General features: G+C 40.2%; 1 protein-coding gene across 4 annotated transcripts in view; it reads left to right on the top strand.

The window, feature by feature from the left end:
* The window catches only part of LOC120730308 (cytosolic carboxypeptidase 4), an 80,783-nt gene that overhangs the window by 54,577 nt on the left and 4,345 nt on the right, over positions 1 to 21,861 (top strand). For 2 of the 4 annotated variants that reach the window (XM_040026603.1, XM_040026606.1), the window contains 14 exons: positions 1,210 to 1,378; positions 2,065 to 2,155; positions 2,741 to 3,007; positions 3,605 to 3,688; positions 6,743 to 6,823; positions 6,965 to 7,113; positions 7,937 to 8,024; positions 8,857 to 8,989; positions 12,486 to 12,639; positions 16,807 to 16,987; positions 18,695 to 18,824; positions 19,257 to 19,388; positions 19,552 to 19,614; positions 20,013 to 20,126. In XM_040026603.1, coding sequence (XP_039882537.1) covers positions 1,210 to 1,378; positions 2,065 to 2,155; positions 2,741 to 3,007; positions 3,605 to 3,688; positions 6,743 to 6,823; positions 6,965 to 7,113; positions 7,937 to 8,024; positions 8,857 to 8,989; positions 12,486 to 12,639; positions 16,807 to 16,987; positions 18,695 to 18,824; positions 19,257 to 19,388; positions 19,552 to 19,614; positions 20,013 to 20,126 — 1,836 coding nt within the window. The remainder of the gene's footprint in view (positions 1 to 1,209; positions 1,379 to 2,064; positions 2,156 to 2,740; positions 3,008 to 3,604; positions 3,689 to 6,742; positions 6,824 to 6,964; positions 7,114 to 7,936; positions 8,025 to 8,856; positions 8,990 to 12,485; positions 12,640 to 16,806; positions 16,988 to 18,694; positions 18,825 to 19,256; positions 19,389 to 19,551; positions 19,615 to 20,012; positions 20,127 to 21,861) is intronic. The other 2 variants (XM_040026604.1, XM_040026605.1) reach the window with 2 other exon arrangements.

Here is a 21,861-nt window from a genome sequence, read left to right as displayed (position 1 = left end):
TGGAACAGATTGTGTTTCAGACATTTGGCAGCTTCAAGTATTTAAATTTGTAGTTAATTTCAGACATTTCTATGATATAGTGAAGAACAAACAAAACACGTGTTCGTATTGGTCATGACTGTGCTGTACCGTCTGAAATGGAATATGTTGTCACCTAATTAAGATTTTTCCATCTTGTAATGATACACTAAAGAGCCAACAGTAAAATCACTTATGAACTGATAACCTTTATCATCTTGTTACAATGCAGGGATGCACCTGCATTGAAAAACAAAATCAGACAAAATATTAAAGTGACGCTGAGGTTAGCACTGTCACTTCACAGCAGGAAGGGTTCTGATTCAAGTCTTTGAGATATCACGGCCTTTCTATATGGCATTTCCTGCATTGGTGCCTGTGTGAATTTCCTCACTTCGTGTTCCTCCCACTGTCCAAAGACTGCTCATGGATGTGAGGTAGATAGTGTGCTTAAATTATATAAAATAAAGCACTGTGTGGTTATGTGTGGCTTGTAGTCTGAAAGACTTTGAGTGGCCAGTTAGACTAGAAAAGCACAATATAAATGCTGTTACTGGCAGCTGATGTCACCATGACGTCACCACGCAATGATTTTGTAGAGTGACAACAATATTGTCTGTAATATTTAACCACTACATGTATTTTCAGGTTTTAGAGTCAGTTTACCTGTATATATGTATAATATGATCTATGTGGACCGGAAGCAAACAACGTGATGTCTAGAAATGTCATCTCATCACCCTCAGTGTGGAAGAAGGAGGCTAATAGGTAGACTCTTGTTTAACATGGCATACTTATTACGCTGGCAATCACGATTTCAACATAATTTTTTTCACTTTTGCACACATCATCCACATAATTTTCTATATAATCAAAACTTTGTAATGCCACATAGCCAGGTAACAGTTTGTTCAAAAGGCTCTCTATTATGTATTTACTAGTTCCACACTCACCTCACCTTGGAAATAAATGATGCAGCATTGACTCTATAACTGAACATCGCTCATGTTTCAAAAGACCAAGTGGCCTCCAAGGTATGTTTGTACATAGGCTACTGACTGGGTTAGCTCACAACTGCCCACATGTTTACACAAAGCCTCTTCAGAAAAAATCAAGCATCTTTTGTGAGGTCTTGCAATGTACAGTTGGTGTTTTGCCAGAGTAAGACGTGACTATATCTGTGTTTTTCAGGAGCTGGATCTGAGTTCAGAGACAGGGGATAGTTCAACAGCATCATCATCATCAGATGATGAGGTAGTGCTCCTTAACAAGGACAGGACAAAGACTACTGCAGGTCGAGATTCCTCTACCTCTGATGGTTCTTACTCAGAGATGGAAATATCCAGTAGAGACATGCCAGGTCAGAGCCAGCTTAAACACACAGCAACACTGGTCCAAAAGTAGGGTCTCTACTTTACAAAAAGTTGCATTGAGATTTCTGTTGTGTTTTTGTGCTACGTAAAAAAATTGAATTGAACTGAAAAATTATGATCAATTACAAAAAGATAGCTCTGGATAATGACATCAGCCTATAGAGAAAGTGATGCATATTTCCAGCTTATGCTTATCCCTCTCAAAAACAGAAGCAGAATGAGTAGCACTCTTTACCATCTACTTTTAAGAGCAAAATCATTAATATATTTGAATGTTTATAACAATGTTTTTAAACACAGCTTTATAACGGCTAAAAATGTTAACCTTTATTTAACCAGGAAAAAACTCTTGAGATTAAAAATCTCTTTTACAAGAGTGTCCTGGCCAAGGACAGCATACGATAAGTTATATAAACTTTATAGCACCAAACATGCAAAGTTACCAGTTAAGTACAGTCAAAGAGTAAAAAACACAGCAAAGAAACATTTCTTTTCATTCTCATTAATTCCACTGATTTTTATTTGCTCTGCCAAGTAAACAATACTCGGGACCTCTTCTAAGAATTACAAGTTAATTTCACAAAAATTCTTTCACATCACTGCATTAGCTCCTTCATTTGTTTTGTAGGAATTTAAAAACTCAATGGATTATTTTCCCTTTCTCACTCTTCAGCTGCTGCCCATTTAGAAGCGTGTGATTTCCACAGTCACAGCAGCATCCTGGGCACAAGCCCTGGGTTCAGGACCATGGTTAGAGGGGCAATGTAAGCTCAAAGTCTTCATGCTAACTGCATGTACTGCATGGACTAAGCTTCTGTCAAGCTGTTTTAACTGAAATGTAAATTATCCTGACAATGCAAAACAAACTGTCAAAAACTTAAACGTACTGCTTGTTAAACTGACAAGCGGCATGAGACAGATTCAAGGCCAGAACTGTGGCATTTATTTACATGATGCAGAAATCCAACTTGCCTGATTCATCCATTCACACCTTCATTTTGTCTACAGAAGTGCTTTCTATTTAACATTCACATACTCTAATGGAATTGCAACTTGAGCAGCTTGGGGTTAGTATCTTGCGCGAGGATATTTGGGGTGTAGACAGGGACCAACCTTCCAATTAGTAGAGGACCTGCTCTACCTCATGGGCTACATTGTTATTCTTCTTCCAGCAGTACTATCACCCTAGTCCCGTCAGCCTAACTTTTATTTGGTTTTGTTTTGTTTTGTTTCTGGTGTTCGGCGACTAACTCCGTGTGCATCACTGAAAGAATTTAAATCTTTCTGACTTTGCTGTTGCTTTTGAATTCTCATCTTAGGAGTCTGACCTCATTCCTTTTTAATTCTAGGGGAGAAGCCTCCCCATGTCAGAGAGAAGATGAGCAAGATAATGAAGAAGATGGAACAGAAGAATTTTATCATCATACAATAATAGACAGGTTACTGGAGCGGCACGGAGCCGGTATTCCCCACCATGATCCCAAGCTATATTGTGCTGTAGCTTCCAAAACCAAATCCATTCCAGATTTTAGCATCCTGGCCTTTCCTGATTTCTGGGGTCATCTTCCACCACCAGGACATCAACCCATGGCCCCACGCAAACCCAACATACAGAGGTATTAGATACATGCAATAATAATGTAGTTCATGTAACAGGTACCTAGAAAGTTAGACCTCTAAGCATTTTTATAGTGAAAAGAATGGAGAGCGTTCACTCCAGATGGCCACATGTTTACCACTAACTGTATTCCTAATATGGTAAGAAAAGCAACAGAGGCGATGACAGGGTTTTAGTACTGGACAATAGCAAACTATTAACATGTAATATAATGAAACCTGGTGTAATGATGTGAAACACCTATGTCCAATCACAGCAAGAGGTGGCAGCAGGGGAAATGTTTAAACCTCCTGGATTGCTTTTGTATTTGATCAGCTTTATCCATTATACCATCACAGCTGGTGACACTAACAGACTGAATAAATTGACCAAAAACTTTTGTGAGCAGAAAAGAACAGATGACTGACTGATGTTACAGCCTAAAGAGGAAGTATAGCGATCACAGCAGGAGGTATATAAGTATTTGAGCAATAAGTATTTAATAATGACTCAGATATTTACTGCTGCTGTAAATATAAAGGATAGGTTTTTTAAACATATTTCAAGGACTGTGGTTCGAATATTCGACGCTTGACTATGCTTGTGTGTTTATCAGACAGAAAGTGTTTGAAGATATTCAGCGTTTTCTGAAAACTGATGACATCATTAACCATGTTGTCTTTGACCTCGAAGATAGCAAGTAAGTTACCCTCCCCTCACCCCCTGCTCCCCATCTCCAGTCTTTCTTTAATTGGTTGTTTTCCCGGGACAGACTTGGACTTGACGATTTGAGCTTGAAAGATTCAAACCTTAAACCAACATGTAGACTTGTGTTTCTGAGCTGATTAAAAGCTGTTGTGGTCCTCACAGCACAGCCTCTGCAAAACCTATGATTTTATTGAATATGAAGGTTTTTTCGAACCATAAACATCCTCAGCAGTAATACTGATCAATGTAATGCTGATGGGGAGCATTTTTCAGGAAAATAAATACTTCTATTTTTGATACTTGTAAATGTTAAACTTGACAGTAATACAGTTTTATGTGTTGTTTTATAGTATTTGTTGCTTTTGTTCCAAAAGAATTCCTTCACCACTCATAAGAGAGTGTGAGTGATGTTTGAATCTAGTACAATTTGTCTTGGGAAAGACTAAAAGAAACTTTATTTTTATCTATGCATCAAGCCATTTTCTTCTGCTTATTCAATTCAGGGTCAGGGGAAGGAGGAAGGCGGGGTACAAGCTTGGACAGCTTACCAGTCTGTGGCGGGTCTAGAAAAGGCAACCATTCATTTGAACTTAATTTAATTTTTTCGGAGGGGTTGCACCCAAATTTCCCACTAAGCTGCGCGCGTGCGCAATTGCACACTGCTGGCACGGTCTCTGCGCACAGAAAATCTGCGTTGCGCACAAAAAAAATCTAACCTGAATTGAAATTAAAATTAATACTTTAACAATTCTGTTTGGCAGTGTTAGTCAGTAAGTGTCTGGCTGCTCCCGTATAGGATTAGAACGATGCCCAGTGTTGGGAAGGTTATTTTTAAAATGTATTCCACTACAGATTACAGAACACATTTTATTCCGTTATGTTACTCAATGAGAGTAACGTATTCTGAATACTTTGGATTGCTTAATATATTATCATGCTTTTTACAACTACGTGAATGTCCTATTGCTGTGTGATTTATTACTATTACGGCTCCGAACCATAGTAAAGGACCTCTGGCTAATACGGTGGGTTCCATGTTGGGCTCGTAGCTGAAAAATAGCTTTACTTTGTTGTCTGGGTCAACTTTGCTAGCGAGAGAGAGACAGAGAGAGGCGTTGAAAGGCTGCTCCAACGGAACTTACTGTTTCGGAGGAAAACACGAACACAGTGTACAATCGAGTCTTAATAGCTTACTTACAACTGGGCTCGTCAGGCACTCTTTTTGGCTGAAGTGATTATTATTATATTTACATGCTTCCAGCTCTCGTTTCTGCTCGATGTCAACTCGTACTTTTCTACCATCCTTTTTCTCCCTCCTCTTGCTCACAAACACATAACGTGTATGGCAGTCCATTCTCCCTGCAGCACGGACTACACTGCCCATGATGCCACATTCTTTAGGGCTATGCTTGTAGCATTCTGCCTATTAGCTTAGCACAACAACAACAACAACAACAAAAAGGCGCTCTCTCATCCAGGAAACACACAGTCGCAGAGAGAGCGTCACCCTGTAACCATGGCAACCGTAACGCTGCTGCCTGGAACAACAGAACAAACAAAACCCAAACAGTCCTGACCCGCGACAATATGAAACAGGAAAATACCGCTGTGTAATCCATTTATTTCAACAAAGTAACTGTATTCTAAATACCACCTTTTTAAACGGTAACTGTAACGGAATACAGTTACTGATATTTTGTATTTTAAATACGTAATGACGGTACATGTATTCCGTTACTCCCCAACACTGACGATGCCACCTTATCCCACAGTCCAGCCAATGATGCGATTCACATTCTTTATACGCAGCTAATCAACGTCGTTGACAGGCTATGACAGCGTCCTTATGTGCCGACACCGGTGTTTTAGCTAGCAAAGCGACGTGGCTGATGTGGAGTGAAGCCACGTTAATGACAACGTGTACAACCATCGGAGATGTGAGCAGGACAGACGGAACAATTGACGGAAAAAGTGTGGACTTTATACCAGTTTTTAAATTGTGTTGATAGGCCATGTAAAACCAGAGTTATGATAAAAATATATGCAATGTTTGGTTTTCTTCCTGAATACTATGGCGTTATTTTTGTGCCACTATTCTGAGCGCACGTAAAAAAAGTTTGCAGGTGCAAGTGTTGCATTTTGAGGAGAAATTTATTTTGAGCGAAGAAAAGCTGAATTTGAGTGAACAAAATTCATTGCTGCGTGCAAAAAATTTATTTCAGTGTTTGCTATTATCCACACACACACACACACACACACACACACACACACACAATAGCAGCCCCTCTCGCTCAGTTTTTGCATTTGCGCTCGCTCGCAATGTGTTGCTCGCGCTCTCAACATTTCTTTCTCTACACTGTTGTATCTGTTGCAACGGATGCAAAAATATCTGATTGGCTGTTCTGGTCTCCAATCAACTCGAAATGACGAAATGCAATATCCCAGAATCCATTTCGTCCAAAGCTCAAACGAGGCAGTGGCGGAGGAACACAGAGTGCTTGAATACTACTCTTTCTGGGTCAGAAAATAAACTTTTAAGATATTTTCATGCGAGAATGGTGCTGTGTAAACTTAAAACATTTGCTCGATTTATCAAGACATCACATATTTGCATAAGTGCTCTAACGTTTTCGGAGATGCCTGTTACCCACCAGCTGACCGGGTGGTCACTCGGGTTAAACATAATATATAAGGCTGAACTGACAAAAACCAGGTATTATAGGAAAAACCATAAAGCCTTTGAACTAAAACAAACGCTGTTGTGACACTGATGTACACTGTCGTGTTGGTATATATGCATGATTTGTATCACCTTCAAGTTTCCAAACCGATATCATGAGCAGCAGCTTTTACAGCTGTGGCTCCAGCAAACATCAGCTGATACTAGAAATTAATTTTAAATAACCTAACCCTAATCCTCTTGCTTACTTTTTTGCAAAAATCACAGCAAGAGACAGACAGATAGGTGTGTGTGTGTTCATGTAGGAATAGGGTGGTGTGTGTCCTAAAGACCGTCTGTGTCTCTCTTTGTTTCTCCGTCTGTCAGTCTTCAGTGTCAGTCTGATTCTTTGAGGTTTTTTTCCAAGTTTGAATCTGGGAATCTGAGAAAGGCTGTTCAGGTCCGCAGGTATGTTGTGTTGAGACACACACACACACACAAGTTTAGGAGATCTAAGCTTATATTTCATTATTACTAATTACTGAGAAAATAAATCATGTTTCATTTTAAATGCAGTACAAAACAACAATGTCCTCTCTTCTCTTCTAGATATGAATATGACCTCATATTGAATCCAGATGTTAACTCTTCTCAGCATACCCAGTGGTTTTACTTTGAAGTTAGTAACATGGCAGCCGATGTCCCATACCGTTTTAATGTCATCAACTGTGAGAAGAGCAACAGCCAGTTCAACTATGGTGAGGTGGTTTGTGTGTGTGTTCCCTCATTTATAAACTTAATTTGTCACTATTGTCATTATTGCTTTATACATAAATCAGTGATGTCACATGGTACTTATTTACTCTCCAAATAGGCGCGCAGGTGTTTGTGAAGAAAATAAGCACTCTGTGGCATCATTTCATTTCATGTGTGACGAGAAAAAAAACTTTGCATTTAAGCATGACTGCAACTTTCCACACTGTATGATTATGCAACCATGAAGCTGAAAGAATAACATGCTGGAGAGAGAGCCATTCACAATCACAACTGATTTAGTATCACCATTTTACCCAGTATGTATGTTCTTAAACAGGAAGCTGGAGCACTGAGGGAGAACCCATGGGGAGATCATGAAACTATACACTAAAAGTCACCCACTGACCAGTGTATTTGAACCCAGGAACTTCTTGATGTGAGCAGGCAGTGCTAACCGCTGGACCACTGTGTCACCCTAGAGAGAGCCCATTAGATAAAAAACACTAATCAGAATATTCCATACGCAGCAATAACAGAATGAAACAACAGGTTTTGTTTACTAGTCTGTCTCCACAGAGGCTTTCAACCTAGCTGTGTTTTTGTTGTTGTTGTTGTTTTTTTGTTTTTTTTTTTGCGATAGCTGGCTTGATAAAACCTAAAACCCCAATCAGAGAGATTTTTTACAGCAGTTATCAGCTTTGTCTGTTACACTGGTCTTTGTGCATCAGGTTCAGTGTGTGCTCACCTACAGACATGGACTAATTTATCAGTACCCTTACACAATATGAAAAAATGTGTGTGTGTGTGTGTGTGTGTGTACTGCAGGAATGCAGCCGGTCCTGTACTCAGTAAAAGAAGCCCTGGAAGGTAGACCACACTGGATCAGAACTGGAACGGAAATTTGTTATTTCAGGTATGAAAACATTTTACATTTTTTTCATTAATTAGAGAGATGTTGGAAATCCAAGTGTTGGAGAGTAGCTTTAGCAGGCTGCTGAAGGCAGGTCAGACCTCGAAAAACATTTAATTAGGGGCAAAAAGACACACGGGTTTGAAACTTGTGTAAATTAGTCATAGGTCAAGCACAGAACTGTGTGTGATTCTCCAATAGATACTTCAAATGAAGAAGTTCATTCATTAAAACCCCCACTGAGACTAAATGTAACTGACAGCTGATTTCAGCTGTTCAAAACAGATGTTAGCAGTAGCAATTATCAGAGGCCTATCCATCCAAAGAGACAACCATTCACTCTCAATCTAGAAGCAGCAATTAACCTACCATGCATGTCTTTGGGGAGCAAGCCAGAGTGCCCAGAGCAAAGATGCAATCTCTGCACAGAAAGGCCCAAGACTGGATTCAAACCCAGGATATTTTTGCTTTGACACAGCAGTCCCAATCGCTGCACCATTGTACAGTTTTACTTGGAAGCAGCAGTATGTGCAAAATACATTCCTCACATTTATCTTGTCATGTTAAAAATCCAAAATAAGGCCACATGTTTTATTTAAACACAGAAGAATTTCTCTCATACCTCCATCTCTGTTTTACCAGCTTCAGGCGCACTGACCTCACTAGAAAAACAGTCAATAGCACCATCTGGTGGACTGGGAAAAAAACCTCCCAAAACATTGTATTTTTGTACGTGTGCTATAATATTACCTACTGTTCGACTATGTTGTATCAGTTCCCCTGATTTAGATAGTCTACATATAACAAAATATTTTTTCTCAATTTTCTCCAACAGAAACAACTTTTGTCCAGCACAGGGCAGAAGGAGAACTACCTTTTACACCCTGACCTTTACCATCACCTTCAAACACAGTGAGGATGTCTGCTACCTGGCCTACCATTATCCCTACACATATTCTGCTCTGATGGTATTTTTTTTTCATATAATAATCCCGTTTATTTACTTTGGTCAGAGTTTAAACTTAATGTTTTTGTAGAATGTTTATAACCCTATCACAAATAAAGCTGTGAAGCTGTGTAAAAATGTAAACAAACTATGATGAGTTTCAAATCATACAAGTCTCAGTTAAATAATACAGTATAATTCACACTTCTATATACTAGCATATGTAAAAGTGTGACATATATAGTGTAAAAAATCAAGAATCTAATTAAGTTCATGAACATTAAATCATAAAAGTGACACGTTATAGTCATTACACAAAGAAATACTTCAACACCTTTTTTTGTTTGTTTGATTTTGAAGATTATAGCATATTACCCACATCACTCAAAGCCTGAATATCTATAAAGTCTGTCAGCTGATGGACTCTTGTAGTGCCTTAAGATCTCCTACAATGATTTGATAAAACAGAGGACCAAAACCAGCCGATGACATGGCACCTTGTATCACCTTAAACTGCAGAAACTTCACACTGGACTTCAAACGTTTTGGATCCTGTGTCTGTCTGTGCTTCCTCCAGACTCTAGGACCTTGATTTTCTAAATGAAATGCAAGTTTTACTTTCATCTGAAAAGACAACAGTCGAGTTCTTTCTCTGGCTCAAGAGTTTCTTGATATTGTGACATCTGCTGTCTCTGTCCAGAACATTTCTGTTCATGGTGGCTCTTGATACTCTGACACCAGCTTCAGTCCACTTCTCGGGAAGCTTGTTAATAGACAGTTCAAGGCTGCAGTCATCCCTGTTGCTTGTGCATCCTTTCGCAGCACACTTTCCCCCTCCAGTCAACCTTTAGCCGATAAGCTGCCAGTCTTTTCAATAGTAGCTCACCTTTCTTGTAGAATTTGTTGATAATTGTTATCTGGACTGTATGTATCTCACTCTAATCTTTGTGTACAGATATAGATACACATGTTGGGAAAAAGCTGCATCAAGCCACGCAGATGACGCAGTTAAATAATTTCAAATGTGAATCCATCTCTGTTATTTTAACAGCGATCATAAGCCCCATAACTATAACCTGAACAATATGGCAATATTTTATATTACAAAGACAGATAAGATGGTTACTAAGAACTCTTTTATTACCAGAAAAATCTTTATTTTTTGTTTTCTTTATATTTTAGATCATGCGCTGCCATCTGAGATGTCACAAGCAGGCTAGTCAATATAAAATCTCTTCTTTCAGCTGCTCCCTTTAGGGGTCACCACAGCAGATCATCTGCCCCCATCTCATCCTATCATAGTATCCTCCTCTGTCAGACCAACCCTCTGCATATTCTTCACTACATCCATGAATCTTTCAGTCTGGCAGCTCCATTTTCAGCATCTTTTATCCAGTATATATATTTACTAGTTCTCCTCTGCACATGTCCTGATCATCTCAGCCTTTACTCTCTAACTTTGTCTCCACCTGAGCTGTCCCTCTGATGTACTCATTTCAAATCCTATATCTTCTTGTCATTCCCAATGAAAGTCTTAACATCTTCAGCTCTGCCTCTCTGTACATCATAGCAGGTCTCACTACCTTCTTGTAAATCTTGCCTTTCTCTCTTGCTGCTGCTTCTTTCACAAATTACCTCTGATACTCATTTCCACTTACTCCACCCTGCCTTGACTCCCTTCTTCACCTCTCATGTACTGTCCGGTACTTTGGATGGTTGACCTCATTTAAATTATTCGGCGTTCACTACCTCAGCTCAGCTCCCTCTTATTCACACACATGCATTCGGTCTTCTGGCGTCTAATGTCTTTCATTCGTCCTCTCTCCAGTACATACCTCCACCTCTCCAGGTTCTCCATATGCTCCTTATAGATCCCATGTCATCTGCAAACATCAGAGTCCACTCCTGCCTGATTTCACAAGCCAACCTGTCCATCATGACTGAAAACGAGAAGGGGCTCAGACCAGATCCCTGACCAAATCCCACCCCCAACAGCTTTATCCCCTGTAGTTACTACATTCTGCACCTCACTCTTGTTCTGGAAAAACTGATCAATATGAAGCAGAAAATGTAATTTTATAGGTTCTATGTGAAGTTGGTTTATAAAGACTATTTTGTCTCAGACGACAAACATGAATTTTTTAAGCTATGAGCAGTTCAGACATGCAATCACTGTTTTTATGTGCACCCTTGTTCACCCTCATTTGCATCCCCTCCTATGTCATCTTGTTATTCAGGCTATGGTAAATCAGCTTTTTTATATTTAAACCTTTTTTAAAAAACATTGTCTGCATTTGGGTCTTCCCTACCACAACTGAATTACTATTTTAGCTCTATTCTCTAAACCTCTGGGGGGAAATGTAACTCAATAAATAAGTACAATGTATAAGTCTAATGTAAAAACAATGCAGCATAGATTTTATACATATTTTTCTTAAATGGCTGGCTGTGGAGTGCTTACTCTTTCTGTTGCTTTTCAGCATACTGCACAACTTGCTCTGTGTTTTTCCCTCCACAGCTGCTATATAGTGAGGAAGGTTAATCACCAGATGCATGTCAGGTGTGTCACCCTCCCTAGCTGGCACCACACCTTTCCCTCCTGCAGTCACACCCCACTGGCACATAACTCCCACAGCCTGACTTTGGCTGGGAACCATCAAACCACCATCACCAGCAAATCTTCACATACCCTACCGAAAGTGTGAAGTTTTTCTCTCAAGTCCATAAGATACTGAATTGGATATTTACTAGGACTTGGCACTTTCTCCTAGTTTTCTTTAAGTAGGTCAAAAATCCTGAACTGTAGTTCAAAGGGAGAAAATCCTGTCTAGGCTCGGGGCACCCAATACAGGATCCAACCACTGGTCCCAACTGGTTTTAATGTCACTAATGAAATTTGCAATACTGTATTTTAATCCTATTCAAACCCTCAACCTGATCATCAATCTGTGGAGGAAACAAACGTGAAACTAAATACAGTTCTTTCACCAGGCATGATATGAATGACATGCCCTGAGCCATCAAAACTGATGCAGGATATGACCAACTTGAGCTGCTGTGTTTGGAGGGAACAAAATGCAGACCCAAAGAACACAATCCCCACAGTCAATCATGCAATCATGGTGGTGGAAATATTATGCTTTGGAATAGTTTTTCTGCTAAGGGTCCAAGGTCATGTATCATAAAAGTGTAGACGAGAACCTCCTTTCCTTCAGCCAGAACACTGAAGAGGAGTTGTGGATGGGTCTTTCAGCATGACATGAACCAAAACATATCACCAATCAAATATCCAATAATTATTTTCCCCCACTGTACAAAATTAGCTGTAATTCTTAAGTAGTTAAGTTAATACTCTTGTTAAATCCCTTGAATTAAATTTGAAAGTCTGAATTTCAAAAACATCTTGATTGTTTGACTTCAGCTCCGCTCTGGTGGTGTACAGAGGCAGAATTACAAGAGAAATATATCTGTTTTATAAATAATTAGAGACCTAAGTATATATTTGTTATTTTTGTCAGGCTCACTTGAAAATACTGCAGAAATCAGTGGATCCGGCCAAGGTGTTTTTCAAGCAGCAGACTCTTTGTAGCACTTTGGCTGGAAACTCCTGTCCAATAGTTACCATCACTGCCTGTCCAGTCAGCAGAAGGTGGAAAGACCTGCACCAGATGCGTAAGTAGTGCTTTGTAGTCCAGGAACTACTCATGTCAGGGGTACTTACGTGTTTACACAGCCACATTGGAATGGTAGAGAGACTGGTACTTATGAAGGACCTTTCTATTCAATTTGAGCACTCAAATAACTTTCTATTACAAGTGTCATTCACCCAGTCACACATTCATAACAGATTCTTCAATTTCATGGTGAACACATGAAATTGTCAACCTCACTCACTAACGCTATATGCGTGGAGAAATGTTTACATTTTTTCACATATAATTATCACTAGAAAATATTGTTCTTTTCAGTTGTTAGACTCAGACTCTAAGATGCATATGTATACTGTCATGTTTCTCTACATGAGAACATATTGGAGAACCTTTGGGCCCTCTGTGCAGAGTTTGAACATTCTCCCTGTATCTGTCTGGGTTCTCTCCAGGTACTCCGCCTTCCTCCCAAAAACATGCAGTTAGTGGATTAATTGGTGACTCTAAATTGCCCATAGATGTGCAGAGTAGGCATTCTAACTTTTTACAGCAGAGAGTCATTGCCTCAGACTTATAAGTGATAATTCTCATTACTACTGCTTCATACTTTGCTGCAAACTGCTCCAGTGGAGGTCACCTACTGATGAAGCCAGAAGAATCACCAAATGTCTTCTTCAATTAAATTTTATTTATGTAGCGCCAAACCACAACAGTCACTTCAAGGCACTTTATCTTGTAAAGATCCTAGAATAGTACAGAGAAAGCACAAACAGTCAGACTAACCCCTATGAAAAAGCACTATGGCAACAGTGTGAAAGGAAAAATCTGTTTAAACAGTGAGAAACCTCCAGCAGAACCAGGCTCAGGAAGGGGCAGTCATCTGTCACGAACAGTTGGGAGTGAAGGGAGATGGATAGGACAAATAAAAGAAAGAAATAAGCACTGTAAAAGAGAGCCAGAGATTAATTAATCATTAAATGCAGAGTTATGTATGAAGACATGGGGAGTAAAAAGAGGTGAGTAAAGAAGAAACACTCTTACTGCAGTGTAACTAAGGGAGAATTCACACTCACCTGATCTAGACTGAACTGTAACCAAAGGAAAGTTTTAAGCCTAGTCTTGAAAGCAGAGAGGGTGTCTGAATCCAAACTGGGAGCTGATTACATAAAAAGGGGGCCTGAAAGCTCAAGGCTCTGCCTCCCATTCTGCTTTGAAAGACCTTAGGAATCACATATTCCTAGGGTATTGTATCATCCAGGTCTTTATGTCTTTAAGACATTTCTGCAGTTTAATTGATGTGTCTCATCTGGCTTCATGAATAGACAAAGCTACACTACTAGCCAAAAGTTTGGGCACACATTCTCAATTAATGTTTTTTCTTTATTTTACTACTTTCTACATTGTAGATACAAACTGAAGGCATCAAATATATGAAGCAAGATATATGGAATTGTGTAGCAAACAAAAAAGGATAAATAGCTCTAAATATGATATGTTAGATTCCTAAAAGTATCCACCCTTTGCCTTGTTGACAGAGCTGCACACCCTTCTCTTCTCTCAATGAGCTCCATGATGTAGTCACCTGAAATGGTTTTTAATTCACCAGGTGTGTCTTGTCAGGGTTCATTTGTGGAATTTTCTTGACTTCTTAATGGGGTTGGCTCCATCAGCTGTGTTGTGCAGAAGTCAGGTTGGTACACAGCTGACAGCCCTATTTGACAACTGCTAGAATTCATACTATGGCATGAACCAGTCATCTAAGTAAAGAGAAACAACAGTCCATCATTACTTTAAGAACTGACGGTCAGTCAGTCTGGAAAACTGCTAAGAAACTGCTACTATGGAAAAGAAACAAGCAGAAGAGATTTGTTTGGGCCAAGAAACACAAGAAATGGGCATCAGACCAGTGGGAATCTGTGCTTTGGTCTGATGAGTCCACATTTGAGATCTTTTGGTTCCATTGGCAGTGTGATGACACAAAAAAGTGAACAGATGGTCTCTACATTCATGGTTCCCCACTGTGAATCATGGAAGAGGAGGATGTGTGATGGTGTGGGGGAACCACAGCATCCTGCAGCGACTCAGGACAGTGACCCCAACACACACCTCCAGGCTGTGTAAGAGCTTTTTGAACAAGAAGGAGAGTGTTGGTGCCCTGCACCAGATCGCCTGGCTTCCACAGTCATCAGACCTAAACACAATTGTGATGGTTCAGCACAGTACTTCTAATTCCCCTGGCTTCTGACCTTCTTTTCACTCTAAAAGCAAACATTGCATCTGTAGTGCCATAATGCTCCTCACTATGTGTCACCTCTTTTTAGCTTAGCTTCAACAAGTCTTTGCCATATTTGCGACACCTCGAGCGCTGATCACATGGCCCAAGAACGTGGTCTCTCTCGCTAACAGCCAGAATTTCGCGGGGTTGAGCCGCAGCCCAGCTCGTCGGATGGCACTCAAGACCTCGCTCAGGTGAGACAGTGCACTGACAGGTCATCCAGGTACACAACGCAGCGGCTACAAGGGATATCCACGAGCACCCTCTCCATCAGCCTCTCAAACGTCACTGGCGCATTGCAGAGCCCAAATGGCATGACCCTGAACTGCCACAGCCCCTGTCCAATGGTGAATGCAGTCTTAGGCCTTGCTTCGGGGGCTAGCTCCACCTGCCAGTAACCGCTGCGTAGGTCTCTCTGATCTCTCTGATCAATTTCAGTGCTTAGTTGGCGTTGGTCGACTGTAGTCACATCTCCCTGTGTGTCTTGCACGTGGCTGGTGGTGGACACGGGGTCAGTGGAAGTCTGACAGTCTCCTGCAGGGGTCGGTTGGTGTTTTGGGGCATTGGTGTGTCTGCCTTGATTGCTGGTGAAGGTGGGTGGCTGGGGTGGGTGCAGGTGCTGTCTTGCAGTCTTGAGATGTGGGGCAGGTCCAGGTCTGGGGACTGGGGCCCTAGTTCCCAGGAATGCCCATTCTGGTTGGTTCTTGGTTGTTCCACCACATGGGGTGGGTTGGCCCACAGCTAGATGTCCAGTCCAGGTGGACTAGCCTTTGTGGTGGTGATGATGGGTGCTGGCTTATTGTGCAGCATTGCCCTGGGTTGCAGTTGACACAGGTCTGCTCTTCATCACCCTGCAGCATGATGTAGCATAGGCCACAGTTGGTAGGGCCATTGACGTGGCTTTGCTGGGTGTGCTGTGCTGCCATCCGCTGTCTCATGTCACATATCCTCCCTCAATTTGAATAACATCTGTGAGCTGTCAGCTTTCAGCCCTGATGGTGTGTCCGTGTCCGTGCCGTCGGGTGAGAAAGCCGACACCTCACTGATCCTGATGCGGCGGGTCAGCGCTTTGTGTTTATGTCTTTGTGCAGAATCCGTGTACCTGCTCTCATTTACTGTTTTAGCTGTTTGGTGGTTGTCGAAATTTTGTGAGGTTTAACCTGAGATTCTGGTATTTCGGGCAAAACACATTTATATTTAAAAAGCGATTCAGGATTTTAATGAATCGATATCGCGTAATTCAAGCTAGAATCGATTTTAATCGGAAAATCAATAATCAAAACCCACCCCTACCACTACTCCATTTCTCTTCCTGTCTTCCAACCAACAGTTGGACTCCACCTTCACTCCATCATATCAGCCACCTTTCTCACTTTACCAGTTATAGCCCGTACTCTCACCTCCAGACTCCAGCACCAGTTGTACTGTTTAGTTCACAGATCTGTTTGCTTGCTCTTTGTAGATCTTTCACATTAAAGTCACAGACACTCAGCTTGTTAACTGTATGTTAATTACGACTGTTCCACAGCAGTTGTAATTGGCTTTTGGGTTTCACCATCTTTGACTAAAGCTAAAGATTTTGTTAAACTAAAAATCTGATCTGGATAACTATGTTATCCTGATAGACATTATTAGTTGGTTTTAGATGTGAGCCATTAACATGCCTTGTTGCATAGCATTTTCTAATCTGCTTTAATATGTTGTACTTTATAAAAATGCTTGAAACGAGACCCAGTAAGTGGTTACAGAAAGAGGGTGATAGATTGCCAGAAGCAGAAAGAACAAGACAATGCTAGTGGCCAGACTTCATACAGGCTACACCCAGGGGAAGATGCTTGATGTCTAGAAACTAACTTCCTTGTTCAATATGTTATATCATTTGGCAAACTGATGATTGTGTGATAATAATTTTCCTAGGTAATCGCCCCTATATTGTACTGACCAGCCGTGTGCATCCTGGTGAGTCCAATGCCAGCTGGGTGATGAAGGGCACTTTGGAGTTTCTGTGCAGCAATGACCTGGTGGCCCAGAGTCTCAGGGAGGCCTTCGTCTTTAAGGTCATCCCCATGCTCAACCCAGATGGAGTCATCAATGGCACGTGAGTGAGGAGCAGGAACATTGTTGGAATGGTTAAAAAATTATATAATATACACTTTTACTTTACTTGAAACATGTAAGGAAACAATGCCCTTGGCTGCACTTACACTAGGCTTCTTAATAATGAAATGCTGCAGGTAGCATATGCTAATGTAACTCCTACAATATTACAATAACATTCACTGTTGATATAATTTTTGTCATTTTTGTGCTTTATGAGTTACTGACAGTTTGAACATTCTCATAATTTTGCCTCTGAAATCCACTGTGGTGGTGTACAAACAGTTCTGATGCAATTGGAAAGCACACACTTTCAGCTTTAATTCAAAGGATTTAAGAAAAATATGGCATTAACTGTTCAAGAAACATATCAAGTTCTATACAAAAACTTTAATTTTCAGAGACGCAAAACACATTTCAAAATGTGGACCAAAGAAATGAAGCAAGGAGTGAAGGAGGTAAAAAAAAAAAAATCTATCAGAAATAATAACGTCTTTACTTAACCTTTACTTAACCAAATCACAGTCAGGCTATGAAGTCTGCAATCAAGGGATGCATTTATGAAAGTAAATACGAAAAAAAAAAAAAACAGAACTCCAGATGAACTTGTGCCAGAAAGTAAGGAGGAGGAGAGAAACAGTTAATAATCTAAAACATCACATCATCTGTCAAACATGGTGGAAGCAACGTTATGGGATGGGTATGTATGGCCGCCAGTCAGCCTCGGCACTGGTGTTCATTGACTGCTGATAGAAGCAGCAGGATGAAGAGTCTACGGGACTGCACTCTGCTCACATTCAGACGAATGCTGCAACACTGATGGGACAAAGCTTCACAGTGCAGATAAATAATGATCCAAAGAAAACTGCAAAGTAACCCAACAGTTTCCTGAGTTTCCCAAGAAGCCTGGCAGAGCGTCTTGATCATACAGATATATGGTTTTGCTGAACCAGAAAGACTGTCATTAGAACATTTTGTCACGGTTCAGTGAAAAAAATACTTGAAACGAGACCCAGGAAGTGGTTACAGGAAGAGGGTGATAGATTGTCTGAAGCAGTAAGAACAAGAAAATACTACTGACGGAACCTCATACCACAGGCTATACCCAAGGGAAGACACGCCAAGTCTGTATGGTTTACTAAAGATACATAAACAGGGTGTACCTTTAAGACTAAATGTCTTAAAGGTACACCCTTTAAGTTTCAGACTTATTTCTGAATTCCAAAAAGACTGTTTTCCAGATATTGCAAACGCTTGATTGCAGTTGTTGCTTCCAGGGGCGGCAGACCAGCTATTACGTTTAGGGGCAATCACTTTTTACATGGGGCCATGAAGATATCTCACCCCCCCCACCCCCAATCATAAACATCTTCATTTAGAAACTTCATTTTGTGTTTACTTGTGTTATCTTTGTCTAATATTTAAATGAGTTAAAAATAGGAAATCAGGAAAGGGGCAAACACTTTTCAAACAACTCTAGATAAACTCAATTATAGCACTTCATAACATCCATCTCTCTCTGTCCCACCTCTCAACAACAAACAGTACTTTGCTACTGAAGGACACTATTATTCAGCCAAACAACAAGTAACGTTACAGTATTTGGTATATATCACAGATTTACCCCTCACAAATTATTACAGTGAATTACACGAATTACACGAATTACAGTGCAAGTATTTGTTTTTTTTGTTGTCTGTCTCCTCAGAAATCGCTGTGACCTGAACAGCAAAGATCTGAATCGTCAGTGGAGTAAACCAGACCCTCTTCTGAGTCCAACCATCTACCACACCAAAGGCTTTCTCTACTACCTCAACATTATAGGACGGACTCCAGTGGTGAGATACACATGCTGTTATGTAATGTTTTCTTTTTGAAATGTTAAGCTCTTTGGTTTTGCTAAATATCTGTCCTGCATGTTTGACACACTTTCACACATTAGTTAATCTACATCCAAAAATTATTCACAAAAATTATTCAAATCAAAAATGCATTGTAAAATGTACCATACAAAAAAAATGTGCGTAAGTATTCGCAGACTTTCAGTTCTTGTCTTGGAAATTCTGAATTTGTCGTTTAAGTATTAGGCTGTAATATCTAAACAGTGAACACTTCAGTTGAACCCGTTAAATTAAAATCACAAGTCTGTACTTTAATCACACATTAATTGTTTGATTTAAAATGCACTGTTTGGTTTCATAGGCAAAATCACAAATCAAAATATTTTATGGTCCAAATGCATAAGCTCTTTCTTTCTTCATATTTACTAGGTTTTCTGTGACTACCATGGCCACTCTCGAAAAAAGAATGTGTTCCTGTATGGCTGCAGCATTAAGGAGACTCTCTGGCAGTCTGGCTCTGCAGTTGACACTGTAGGATTGAAAGAGGATCCTGGATATAGGGTAAGAAAAGCACACACACAAAGCCAAGCAGGCCATAGGGGTTTCTGTTTTTGTTCTACTCGTTCACCAGCAGCAGTATTTCAAATTCTGAAACCAGATAAAATGTTTTGTTCCTCTCCATCTCTCTCTCTCGCTGTCTTTATCATTCTCATCGCTTTTCTAGACCATTCCAAAGACCTTGGATCGTATCGCACCGACCTTTTCTTTCAACAGCTGCAACTTTTTGGTAAAAGTTACAATACTAATAATAATTCTCATTTTGAAAATCACTGCATATAATAAATCCACAGCGTAGTTGTCAGTACAACTAAATACAACTACTAATTAATTCATATTGTTATCCTTCTCAGTATTGTAAGCAAAGTTGTACTTGTTGTCACTGTTAACTTCTTTATTATTAACACTGTCAGTTGTATAAAATAAATATCTCTGCCTGGAACAGCAGGTTAAATAAAGCATTATCTCAGCCATGTTCATGTAATCATACCTCATCAACACCACTATCACTGTTATTGTCATGTAGTGTTTATATTTGTTAATGTGTGAATAGTTACATTCATTATTTTTCTTATTATATGGGCCATATTCTCTTACCTACCCTTAATTCTGATTTTAACCTGTCAGGTAGAGAAGTCTCGCTCTGCTACAGCCAGAGTGGTTGTCTGGAGGGAAATGGGAGTTCTGAGAAGTTATACTTTGGAGAATACTTACAATGGCTGCAACCAGGGAATATACAAGGTGTGTGTGTGAGAGAGAGATTGGGTGAATTAGGGTACTCTAATAGAATTACTTAATGCTACTGTGCACTTTGGCACTTTTTACCATTCATTTTGTGCCATGTGTACAGGGAGTAACTATGTGACCAGTTTAAAGCAGTTTTATACCTGTAGCTCTGTAGAGCTCCAGAGTGGCAGGGTTGGTGTTGATAAGGAGATCCTGACCATGCTGTGCCAACAATACCTCAGTGGGTAAAGTGTTTCGCTGTCAGCCTGCACAGAATACTTTGTGTCTCTGCTCAACTTGCCTGATTTATTAGACCAGACATGGTCAGAACTGCCAGCCCCTCTTTTTTATTGTCACACCACCAAACACCATCTTCTCTACATGACACATGTTGAACAAGGGTGGTTAGCAGAAGGAAAATCTGTTGCAATGCTGAATCACTGAATCTCATCTACTTGCTAATGCTATGTGTATTTCTCTATAAAGCCCAGGTCGTAACAGATCTCAGAGCAGCCAAAGATAACCCGTGGCACTTTCCTTCGCATGCTGCTTTCCTCTCAGTTTACCAACACAGACCAGGGGTTTATTCACAATGCGTCTGTGCAAACCACTAGAAACAAGCTGCTGATCTCTCAGCTTGCCCAGCTCCAGTAATTGTTAAGGGGTAATGGACACACCCTCAGAGAGAGAGAGAGAACTAGACTTTGTTATGAGATTGAAATATGTTTTCAGGGACAATAGCTGACCGCGGCCGCAAGATAGCAATAATGTAAAGGCTGGATGCACATATTAATTGACAGGTCTTTATGGGAGCACTGTCATTGGTTCACACTTGTATGCAACTTTGTTTTGTTCTTGATGTTTTTATTTTTTGGAGCACAAGTTCCTTTTGAGCTGGACAAAACAGAATATAATGATATGCAAATTTCATAAATATGGTCATTTCCCAAAGATTGAGATGTTTAGCATGTTTAGCACCGGGTAGCATGATGTCTTCTTTTAACAACAGGCCATAAAAGTCTATAAACTGAGGTGAGCAGCTGCTGGACCTTTGGATGCCCCATTCTGTCTGAGAGATGATTTTTTATTTTTATTATATGATGCTTCAAATGTTTTCAAATGGATAAAGCCAGTCTGGACTGCAGGCAGGCTAGTCCAGGTCATCTGCTGTTAGTGAGCAATGCTGTTGTCACAGTATGAGGTTTAGCATTGTCTTGCTGAGTCATGCAAGAACTTCCCCGAAAAAGCATCTGTTGCTAATCTTCTGGAGCCTTTCCAGATATGCAAGTTGTACAATTCTCTTAAACTATTTGGTGATTAGACTCAAATGACCCATCATAGCAGAACAGAATCCCACCAGTGATGGGACAGCACCCACCCCACACATCCACAGAAGAGCACTGAGATATAAAAATGTGCATAGACGAAGCTGATTTGCTTGGAAAAGGTGGGCAAAACATGACTGGGCTAGAGCAGTGATGTAAGAATTGAGTTTGGCAGCATGATAAAACGAATGTAAAGTAAAGAATAGCTAGTAGCTGCAAACCCAGGATAGCAGGGAGATGAGTGATTACAGATCTTCCTTATTGAACTTTTGCATAAGCTTTGCTTCAGAGAATCTTCGCCTGACTAAGATGCTCTTTTCATGCCCTATTATGTTACTGACATCTTGTCAGTTGTTCCAATTTGATGTAAACTGTTCCTTCTGCTGTGCCTCAAAAGGGCACTTTTGAGTCATGTTGGTCCATCA

The sequence above is a fragment of the Simochromis diagramma genome, unplaced genomic scaffold (genome assembly GCF_900408965.1).
Source record: "Simochromis diagramma unplaced genomic scaffold, fSimDia1.1 OVJJ01000293.1, whole genome shotgun sequence".
In the NCBI taxonomy this organism is placed as follows: Eukaryota; Metazoa; Chordata; class Actinopteri; order Cichliformes; family Cichlidae; genus Simochromis; species Simochromis diagramma.
The sequence above is the reverse complement of the archived record's forward strand: the minus strand, read 5'-3'. Positions and strand labels throughout refer to the sequence as shown.